This window comes from Eptatretus burgeri, chromosome 17 (assembly GCF_056783735.1).
Source record: "Eptatretus burgeri isolate ZD-2024b chromosome 17, Ebu_testis_v1, whole genome shotgun sequence".
Lineage (NCBI taxonomy): Eukaryota > Metazoa > Chordata > Myxini > Myxiniformes > Myxinidae > Eptatretus > Eptatretus burgeri.
Window position 1 is genome coordinate 57,572,684 of NC_140977.1, and position 11,170 is coordinate 57,583,853.

At 44.6% G+C, this 11,170-nt stretch overlaps 1 protein-coding gene across 3 annotated transcripts; it reads left to right on the top strand.

The window, feature by feature from the left end:
- Positions 1 to 3,846: 3,846 nt before the first annotated feature.
- Positions 3,847 to 10,836, top strand: NDUFS3 (NADH:ubiquinone oxidoreductase core subunit S3). 3 transcript variants are annotated; one of them, XM_085860915.1, is made up of 6 exons: positions 4,366 to 4,510; positions 4,659 to 4,715; positions 8,093 to 8,340; positions 9,515 to 9,640; positions 10,031 to 10,150; positions 10,475 to 10,836. In XM_085860915.1, exons 1-6 carry the CDS (start codon positions 4,489 to 4,491, stop codon positions 10,640 to 10,642), a joined length of 741 nt encoding a protein of 246 aa, XP_085717041.1. In that variant the 5' UTR covers positions 4,366 to 4,488; the 3' UTR covers positions 10,643 to 10,836. The 3 variants fall into 3 exon arrangements, with proteins under 3 accessions (XP_085717040.1, XP_085717041.1, XP_085717042.1); XM_085860914.1 differs by lacking the exons at positions 4,366 to 4,510; positions 4,659 to 4,715 and adding an exon at positions 3,847 to 4,094; XM_085860916.1 differs by lacking the exon at positions 4,659 to 4,715 and having other exon boundaries at positions 4,378 to 4,510.
- Positions 10,837 to 11,170: the final 334 nt, after the last annotated feature.

An 11,170-nucleotide genomic window follows, 5' to 3' on the forward strand; every position in this document is an offset into this window, starting at 1 on the left:
GGCAATTGGTTCTCAAAGTAGTTACCCCACGTGCAATGTGCAAACTGGGGTGAAGCAATTGCTTCACTCTGTCCGTCTATCTGTCTGTGTTTACACACGTCAGTCTATGATCAAGGAACAACTGAATTAGGGGACCAAGCCATTCTCGCTGGTACCCTTTTGATTTTCTTCGGATTATTATTTTTCAGGGACCAAGCCAGCCCGCCTGGTATGTTATTGATTTTCTACGGATTATTATTCTTGTTTTTCCTCCCCCATTTTTACCTGTGACGTTTTGCAGGTCAACAAGAGCTCCACATGGTTGTTGTTGGTGTGGTTCTCGTTAGGGGGTCAATTTTTGAAATGTGCACCCATTAGTTGTACAGCTGCTGGACCCCGCTCACATTTGTCGCTTGGCTCCACTAACCATGGCACCCAAATAAAATTATATGGCCACCATCTTGGTTTTCTTGGGTCAAATGCTACTCACGATGAGGGTCCCCAGAAAAAAAAAATCGAATCAATGTTGGAAAAAAATGATCTCAGATCTCAGAAAAAATGGTTTAATCAAGCATGTCAGCCCGCACACATGGTACGTACCTCTCCAAACAAATAGCGTTACGGAATTTTTGAACAGTCCCTTCTGGGGGTTAAATATAATCCGTGGCCGTGTGACGAATCGGCTCGTTCTGATATCACTGTGGCGGAGGTTGACATGGATGAGAGGTGTCGGGTTAATCTTTTAATCGCGCATTGAATGTATGTTTTCCCAATCGCCCCGTTACTGGATTAATGAAGATAATGAAGAAAATGTCACAGGTTGTCATTGTTTTTTCTCTATTATTCGCTTTTAATTTTCTATGTCTCAGCGAACGCTTGTACGATTGACACAAAACTTTCAAAATAGAAGCGACTCCCCATGGAGAATTTTTTTAAATGACAATTATGACATCATACATCATATGGTATGGCAGCCATATTGTATGGAAAAAAAACACCACTTTGGCCATCTTCTTCAAAACTGCTCAACAATCTTTTTTTTTAATTTGGCACGTCATCAACTCCCAATATGGAATGAAGTTTGATCATGATGATGTCATCAGTGAAGTGGTATGCCAGCATTAATTGGTTGAATGGACATCCTCATCCAAAAAAAAATGAAAATTATTGAGGGTGATCGACAAAGAAATTTGTTGGGAGAATTAAATTTACTAGTAAGGGCCCGTAGGTGCAAAAAGAAAAAAAATTAATTGATAATTGTCACGTTAATTGTGACGTCATAGCACCGTGTCATGTCATTGGTTGAAAAATAAATGGTCATAACTTGGGAACCACTAGTCCGATTAATATCAAACTTTGAAAAGGCACATCCTCGGGTCCCCAGCAATATACCTAACATGAGGTGTTGGACATGTTGGGTGTGCGACAAGGACGAATTGATTCGATTTTGGTGAAGATCCGAATCCAGATCGGCATACGACAATTATTTAATATTTAAAGTGATTATGCACCACTGAGAGATAGGGCCAAAAACGATATAGTATTGTATAGGATGATATTTCAAACATGTAATGGGCCCAATATGTTCTCGTGGATTAGGCATTACGTGGAGGAGGTACGTACTCTACCGAGTACCCTTCTATTTATCTCTTTGCTCGTCACTCCACCCTCTGCTGTACCATCTGCTGTCATCCCTCAGACCGTCAAGTAGCAGCTTCTTCACTCTGCGGATCAGGATAAAATCACAAACTGGTCCAACACGTGGAACATGTCTTTCAATCCGGACAAATCTCGCACTCTCACTATGTCTCTCAGAAAGGACTATATGGAACCCCCCCCCACCCCATCTACTTTCTCAACAATACTCTTGAAGGAGTCCTTTCATTCAAGCTTCTGGGTCTCACTATGGGGGGTGTTTATGTGTGTGTGTGTGTGTGTGTGTGTGTGTGTGTGTGTGTGTGTGTGTGTGTGTGTGTGTGTGTGTGTGTGTGTATGTGTATGTGTATGTGTGTGTGCAGTAATTGGTCTATATTCTGATTTGTGTCTTCTTCCATCTCCTGTCCAGCCTCCCCCCCCCCCTACTCTGTCTGTGCTCTGTTCCCCCCCACTCTGTCTGTGCTCTGTCCCCCCCACTCTGTCTGTGCTCTGTCCCCCCCCCACTCTGTCTGTGCTCTGTCCTCCCCCACTCTGTCTGTGCTCTGTCCCCCCCACTCTGTCCCCCCCACTCTGTCTGTGCTCTGTCCCCCCTACTCTGTCTGTGCTCTGTCCCCCCCACTCTGTCTGTGCTCTGTCCCCCCCACTCATGTCCCCCCCCCTATCTTGTCTGTGCTGCTCTGATACCCCCCCTATCTGTCTGTGCTCTGTCCCCCTCACTCTGATCTGTTGCTCTGTCCCCCCACTCTGTCTGTGCTCTCTGTCCCCCCCCCACTCTGTTTGTGCTCTGTCCCCCCCACTCTGTCTGTGCTCTGTCCCCCCACTCTGTCTGTGCTCTGTCCCCCCCACTCTGTCTGTGCTCTGTCCCCCCCACTCTGTCTGTGCTCTGTCCCCCCACTCTGTCTGTGTTCTGTCCCCCCCCCCACACTCTGTCTGTGTTCTGTCCCCCCACTCTGTCTGTGCTCTGTCCCCCCCACACTCTGTCTGTGTTCTGTCCCCCCCACTCTGTCTGTGCTCTGTCCCCCCACTCTGTTTTGTTCTGTTCCCCATATTTCCGCAAGGCATTCAAGGTCTGCCAACAACCACCTTCTGGTGAAACTGTCAAAATCACGAATCTCTTCTCACCTTCACCTTTACATTCCTCTTTTTCCCGCCTCACGAACAAACTCCCACACTCTCTTCAATCCCATTCTTCCCTCTAAACCTTCAAAACATCTGTTCACCACCACCACCTCTTATCATCCCCCATCCAAATGCAAGATCTTTTCTACCCCCGTTAATCCACCCCAAACCCACCTCCTTCATATTCCTTGCTTTCCTTCCTGAAAGTCCCTGTGGTGTCCATCTTGTTTACCCTTTTTTCTTCACCCCATCCCTCTCCGTTCCACGGACACACACACACACACACACACACACACACACACACACACACACACACACACACACACACACACACACACACACACACACACACACACACACACACACACACACACACACACGGACAGACAGGGTGAGATATATCAGTCGTTGATGATAATGTATGCATACGTGGGTGCACCGGGGGCTTGGTTTATCAGAGTCATGTGACCCGCCCATGTCCTCGGGGGGCGTGGTTTATCAGAGTCATGTGACCCGCCCATGACCTCGGGGGGCGTGGTTTATCAGAGTCATGTGACCCGCCCATGTCCTCGGGGGGCGTGGTTTATCAGAGTCATGTGACCCGCCCATGTCCTTGGGGGGCGTGGTTTATCAGAGTCATGTGACCCGCCCATGTCCTCGGGGGGCGTGGTTTATCAGAGTCATGTGACCCGCCCATGTCCTCGGGGGGCGTGGTTTATCAGAGTCATGTGACCCGCCCATGTCCTCGGGGGGCGTGGTTTATCAGTCATGTGACCCGCCCATGTCCTCGGGGGGCGTGGTTTATCAGAGTCATGTGACCCGCCCATGTCCTCGGGGGGCGTGGTTTATCAGAGTCATGTGACCCGCCCATGTCCTCGGGGGGCGTGGTTTATCAGAGTCATGTGACCCGCCCATGTCCTCGGGGGGCGTGGTTTATCAGAGTCATGTGACCCGCCCATGTCCTCCGGGGGCGTGGTTTAACAGAGTCATGTGACCCGCCCATTTCCTGACGCGATGTTGTGACGTGTTGTTCTCGTGTCGAGATTAAACCTGTTGTTCCCACTTCAGAGCCTTCGTCCGTCCATTGAGTACATTACACAGGGAGAGGCATTGCAATCGTCAGGCCGAACAGTTTACTCTTTGTATCCACTCGAATATGCCGGATCTGGATCAGAACCTGAAGTAAAATCGAATCGGCTTCTTCTTCTTCCACCCCAAGCTGTCCATGTCCACCAAATTTCGTCCGAATCCGTCCTCAACTTTTTCAGATATCCTGCTCACAGACAAACAGACAGGAGTGAAAACCACTTCGCTGGTGGACGTGTTTAAATACAAGGAGAGTAAGTTTCCTTTCACATTTTATCCCAACCGATCATTTGGTACCGAAACGATTTTAATGTGCAGCGATTATAAGCCATGATGGAGTAAGCGACGGCGCTTGAAGCATTTTCGTGAATCTTTTTTTAGCTTTCCTATTCCGAGAATGTGTTTCACGATTTATTTAACCTTCGTGTTTGGTGAACAGAGTCCCTTCAAGTTCAATAAAAACGTTGGTCCAACTGGAAAAGAAGAAGAAGAAGAAAAAGAAGAAGAAGAAGAAGAAGAAGAAGAAGAAGAAGAAGAAGAAGAAGAAGAAGAAGAAGAAGAAGAAGAAGAAGAAGAAGAAGAAGAATCTCCTCCAGTTGGTCCAACTGGAGGAGAAGAAGAAGAAGATATTTACGTTTCGCAGCCATCATGTTCGCTTGGATCGGGCGCGGTAAGTTGTGACCGGGAGAGACGTACGAGAGAAGGTTTCATTCAAACGGGACTTTCGCCGACAATCGTGGAGTGGAGTTTTTAAACCATGAGACGCATGTTGTTGAGGTGATGTGACCGACTCTGTACGTCCCTTCTGTGACCCCCAGCGGTGCGAAGGACCCCGAGCGCTTCCCGCCTCGTGTCCACCGCTACCGAGAAACAACGTGAGGCACGCGGGAGTGTACGGGGAGAGGGAGGTGGCTGTGAGGTTCAGCACGGCCGTGGTTTGGGTTTTGGGGGTTTGGGTTTGTGTTTAAGGGATGGAACTATACTGGTGTTGGGAGGAAGGTTGATTGTCGATGTATTAGGGTGGGGGGGGGGTAACTCTGGTTGGTGTGTGTGTGAGGGGGGAGGGGAGAGGGAGAGGGAGAGGATGGTTGACACTGTGGTTGTACATGGTCCATGGTCGAGAGGGTTGTGTCGAGATTTGTTGGGGCTCACTATTGTACAGGGTGGTGAAATGAGAGCGAGAGAAGAACCTTCAGAGTTTAGGCTTTATTCCATTTGATTGGAGCCGCTTCTACGGGCACACCGGGGAATACAGGTTCAGCTAGGACTACATAAGCAGTAACGTATACATGTGCAATTAATCATCGCAGAATAAATTCGCGTAAGCACGGAGTTCGATATAATCTCCATTCTCACCAGTCAATGAGCACCTTCAGTTAACGAGCATCAAGTGAACAGCCGATGTAAATGGCAATGCCCCGGGGACAATCACCCCGCACCGCGGAGACCTCCCCTTATACGTGAGACGCACAACATGTGATCCCGCGTCATGTCCCTCAATTCACCTCAATTCACCACAGGTGGGGCATTTATATCTGACGGTTTATTATCCTGATAACTTTTTATGTTTCCGGGTTGCCCACCCGCCCGTCCGTCCATCCGGATTTTCGTTTACGCGATAACTCAAGAAGCAAATTGTATAATTTCATCAAACTTGGTAAAAAGGTAAAGTTAGACAGGACAATTAAGTGATTAGATTTTGGGCCAGATATGATAAAGGTCAAAGGGTCAAATATGTCAATACTCAAGTGTTTGTGCGGTACAGCGGAGGCATACCCATCGACTGCGCGCAGTCGAATTGCTCTAGTTTGTTTCTAAACAAAATAAAACTAGAGGGGGAGCACTCGGTAGAGTGCAAAACCTCCGCCGCCAATACTGCTGGGTCACTCAAGTGAACCTTATATCTTATTCATTAAATATGATGTCAACAGTGCTGACAGTGTTATAGTTCTTTTCTCCAACATTTTTTTTTGGGGGGGGGGGAGGTGTTGGAAATCACTTAAAACATGTAAAAATACAAAAGAAAAACAAAAAAAATCGAAATTTTGTTGAAAAAAAAAAAGTTGCAAAAATTTTTTTCTCTAACAATTTTTTTTTGGAGGGGGGGGGGGTTGGAAATCACTTAAAACATATAGGAATGCAAAAAAATGTTTTTTTCTCTTACAATTTTTTTGGGGGGGGGGCGACCAAGTCCAAAATTTAATGGCATGGTCCTTGGACCATACCTAACCCCCCCACCAAGTTTCGTCGAAATCAGTCAAGAGTTTTTCCGTAATACTGTTCACAAACGAACAAACAAACAAACAAACAAACAGAAAGGGGTGAAAACGGTAACCTCCATCCATCTTCGAAGATGGCGGAGGTTAACAAGAGTAATTCGACTGCACGCAGTCGACGGGTATGCCTCCGCTCTCCCGCACAAACACTTGAGTATTGACATATTTGACCCTTGACCTTTATCACATCTGGCCCAAAATCGAATCGCTTAATTTCCCCGTCTAACTTTACCTTTTTACCAAGCTTGATGAAATTATGTCCAATATTTCTTGAGTTAGGGGATAAACAGTAAAATTTCAGAGTTTGACCTTGACCTTTCACCTTTATCACATCTGGCCCAAAATCAAATCACTTAATTTCCCCGTCTTGCTTTACCTTTTTACCAAGCTTGATGAAATTCTGTCCAATATTTAAGTTAGGGCATAAACAGTAAAATTTCAGTTTGACTTTGACCTTTATCACATCTGGCCCAAAATCAAATCACTTGATTTCCCCGTCTTACTTTACCTTTTTACCAAGCTTGATGACATTCTGTCCAATATTTATTGAGTTAGGGTGTGAACAGTAAAATTTCAGAGTTTGACCTTTGACCCTTGACCTTTATGACATCTGGCCCAAAATCGAATCACTTAATTTCCCCGTCTTACTTTACCTTTTTACGAAGCTTGATGAAATTCTGTCCAATATTTCTTGAGTTAGGGTGTGAACATTAAAATTTCAGTTTGACCTTCACCTTTGACCCTTGACCTTTATCACATCTGGCCCAAAATCGAATCGCTTAATTTCCCCGTCTTGCTTTACCTTTTTACCAAGCTTGATGAAATTCTGTCCAATATTTCTTGAGTTAGGGCGTAAACAGTAAAATTTCAGTTTGACCTTGACCTTTGACCTTTATCACATCTGGCCCAAAGTCTAATCACTTAATTGCCGTGTCTTACTTTACCTTTTTACCAAGGTTGATGAAATTCTGTCCAATATTTCTTGAGTTAGGGTGTGAACAGTAAAATTTCAGAGTTTGACCTTGACCCTTGACCTTGACCTTTATCATATCTGGCCCAAAATCTAATCACTTAATTGCCCCTTCTTACTTTACCTTTTTACCAAGTTTGATGAAATTCTACAATTTGCTTCTTGAGTTATCGCGTAAACGAAAATCCGGACGGATGGACGGGCTGGCGGACAACCCGGAAACATAATGCCTCCGGCACCCTTGGTGCGGAAGCATAATAAAATTTCTACACAACACAGGCACATACTTCAAGTTTTTAAAATCAATTTTGATTCTTTATTTCTTAAAAATTACATCAGACAAATGGGCCCCTTTCGAATTCGTCCATTCACGACGGTGAATCATCATTGTTCATTACCGCAAGCAATGTCTCTTGATCAATGGAGCGGATGGTTACAGTGATGTTTGCCTTCAATTCATCGATCGATGTTGGATGTTCCTTATAAACTTTGCCCTTCAGAAATCCCCATAGGAAGAAATCTGGTGGAGTTAAATCTGCCAAATCAAAGTGTCCCTCATCTGTCATGATGACCTTGTTTGTGAAATTGACATGCTCATTGCATTTATAATTTTTTTTTTTTTAAATGCTCATTGCATAATTTAAAGTACTTCATCATTAAAAACTTTCAAATATCTGTAAAACAAAGAAAACAATAATTAGTTATGCCGAGACTGCTTCCGGCTAGAAAGATTTCAAATGTGTCAGATATAAATGCCCCACCCTGTACAAGGGTGGTTACTTTGGATGGTCTCAGTAGGTGGTGAAGAGGTTTAAACATTTTGATGAGATGTTTCATGACACCCTATCTGTTAAAGTTAACGTCCCATTAGGTTAAAAAGTTTGTTACCGTGCCAAATTGTGAACCAGTATTGTGATTTTGACCAAACTTGGTATGTATATATGTATTTTATGGTTCAATGAGCATTCCCTTTCCATTTTGGTGTTTTTCCTGTCTCCCATCGTAGCGGCTGTTCGTGGCCCGTCTGCACTGGACTGTGGACGCCTTTCACAGTTTGGCGAGTACATCGGTGCGGTGCTGCCGCGCTTTGTGCAGCATGTGGGGTTAACCCATGCTGGGGAGCTCGAGGTCTGCGTGCACCCCTCTGGCATTATTCCCACGTTGTTCTTCCTCCAAAACCACTCGAATTGCCAGTTTCATTCACTCATAGACATCACGGCTGTGGATGTGCCCACCCGCGCTTACCGCTTTGAGGTATGTTAACAAAGGAGTTGAAGGTGGGGGAACGAGTGGTTGAGTTTCATTATCCTGCACCCAGCCAAGTACTACCTTTCCACCAAGTTTGATGGCGTGAGGGTGGTCCGAGTAATGTTCACCGTGCACTTCATCTGCCGCCTTGATTGATAAACACTTCGGCATGACTAGACAATTTTGCTTTAGTTTTCCCAGGGAACAAGTGGTGTGATTTTGATGCTAATTTAGGTGATGTTATGTACACTCATCGTGATGCGGCAAATTCTTAACTTTCACTCTAAGCAGCACTTTTTTATTGGTGATCACCGATACATAAATAAAAGGTCATTGTTGAAGGGTTCGCCTCATGCTGTGCATGTCTTGAAGGGGTTAATAAAAATAGGACCGTCTGTCCTGAAGCTCACCTGGATCAGGAGCAACAGTCACTCAAACTACCCTGCCGACCCCCTTGGACCCTGAATTTTTTTTATGCTTTGAACGAACTTTGGTACATCACGGGTGATTAAGGTCGTGGTGAAGTTTTATTGAAACTGTAGTTTGGAGAAGAGAGAAAATACCGATATTTTTTTTTTTAAGGGGTCAACCAACCCCCCCTCCCCCACACCGGTTGACCTCCGTAATGAGCGTAGATTTTGATGTGGTTGATGAACTTTGGTCCAACATAGGTGATGAATTTTGTGGTCAAGTTTCATCTAAATTGTGTGTGTAGTTTCGGAGGAGACGACAAATACCTATTTTTGGGGGTCAAACCCACCACCGCCCTTTCCCCCTCCGTAGATGCCATTAATGAGCACAGATTTTGATGCGGTTGGTACATTACGGGTGACGAAAGTTGTCATCGTTTCATCGAACTCATGTATGTGTAGTTTTGGAGAAGAACAAATACCTATTTGGAGGAGGAGAGGGGGTGTCAAAAAACGACCTCGTAAACTCACTGGATCGGAGATTTTGATGCCGTTTGTTGGGCATCAGATATGAAGATCATCAATATTAATACACCTTCATTAGGCATTGGATATGAAGCTTGCTGCCAAGTTTCATCAAAATTGTGGTTTGTTCAAGTGATAATGACAAGTGTTTACTCGCTCACCTACGGACGCTGCTTAAAGTCGCTGACTAAAGTCCAGGTGAGCTTATAATACGGTTTGACTTTTTCTTCGTTTTTCTGTCACAGCTCGTGTACAACATCCTGTCTCTGAGGTACAACACCCGGCTCAGAGTGAAGTCATACACAGATGAGTTGACCCCGGTGGATTCGCTGAACTCTGTGTACCGTGCAGCAAATTGGTACGAGAGGGAGGTACGGATTTGTCCAAGGACTTTGTCTCCTCAAACCCAACTCTATGCCCTTTTTATTTATTTTGTTTTGTTTGTTTGTTTGTTTGTTTGTTTGTTTGTTTGTTTGTTTATTTATTTATTTATTTATTTATTTATTTAATTAATTAATTAATTAATTAATCAATCAATTAATTAATTAATTCATTCATTCCTAACGTGTTCCCAGTTTTTTGTTGTTTATTATTGTTTTTTAAATCTGTGAATGCACTCCTTATCTACCCTCCCATGTGTGAGTTGGTGTAATTTTCTACCATTTGGTAATCTCAAACATTTGGTTATGAACATAGCACTTGCCATGTTGATTCATCTTGCAGTAGACTTGAAGGTTCACTTTAAAATTATCTTTCAACAGATATGGGACATGTTTGGTGTATTCTTTGCAAATCACCCCGATCTTCGTCGTATCCTCACTGACTATGGGTTTGAGGGACATCCCTTTCGTAAGGACTTCCCACTGTCTGGCTATGTTGAGGTACTACGTCTTGGGCTGTCGCTTGTGTGAGAGCCAAAGGAAAAAGTTGCTCGAAGCAGTGAATGGTTGAAAGGACTGTTTGAGGGTTAAGGATCGATTCTTATGGGAATTGTATTTTTTTGTTGTTGGAAAGATTCCAGTTAACTGGCAAGGCACGGTGCATTGAAGAGTGTGGCGTGTCTGTCGAATTGGGGACCATTACCATGCAGGGAGTGTTACTACAGCTTTAATGCTCAGTCGATTCAACTTGGGAAAAGTTTATAATCATGTAAAGTTTATGTAGAACCACTTTCTCACCCCCCCTCACCCCACTCATTTCCGTAGGTGCGTTATGATGACGAAATGAAGCGAGTTGTGGCTGAACCTCTGGAACTAACTCAAGAATTCCGCAAATTCGACCTTCAGAGCCCCTGGGAAACCTTCCCACGACACCGCCTCCCTCATGCAGATCGGGCTGCAGAAAACGAGCGAGAAGAGGGGGGAAAGGTGTGAGTGAAGGTGGCTATTCGGCGGGATTGTGCGATACCAAGTGGGGATGGTATTGTTTCAGAGGGGGACGGACAAATGTGTGACTCGTCTTCCCTTTATGGTGAAAACGTTAGCATGTAACATCATTTCCATCAATGATGCGCAGTGTACAGGTTCAATTGTTTGCAGTTAAACTGCCATTAAACTATTCCATTGAGTGTGTGGTGTATCTTGGCCTTGGTTGATTTGTACGGCGAGTTGTGGTACTATTGAAAAAAATAGGGATATCCTTCCGTAGAATTCTTCAATTGTTACAAAAGGTCGAGGAGAACTTGCGTGCCAATGCGATTATGTAGTGGCGTCGTTTTCATGTTATAATCTATATATTAATACTGAAGGACCAATTTTGTGCTCCTAGCGGTCGTGTCACGTTTTTCTCCCTACGGTGACCTGGACTGACAAACTTCGTACCTGTAAGAGTGCATCGCACATAGTGGCAATAGTCAACTTTCAACTCTGAAACAATAAACACTTTTCGTTTTACATTCGTTT

Bases quoted from the DNA above. Each gene is read 5' to 3' on its own strand.
- NDUFS3 (XM_085860914.1), top strand. From the start codon at position 3,980: ATGTCCACCAAATTTCGTCCGAATCCGTCCTCAACTTTTTCAGATATC. The intron at 9,641-10,030 runs GTACGGATTTGT...ATCTTTCAACAG, and splicing joins CAAATTGGTACGAGAGGGAG to ATATGGGACATGTTTGGTGT. The intron at 10,151-10,474 runs GTACTACGTCTT...TCATTTCCGTAG, and splicing joins CACTGTCTGGCTATGTTGAG to GTGCGTTATGATGACGAAAT.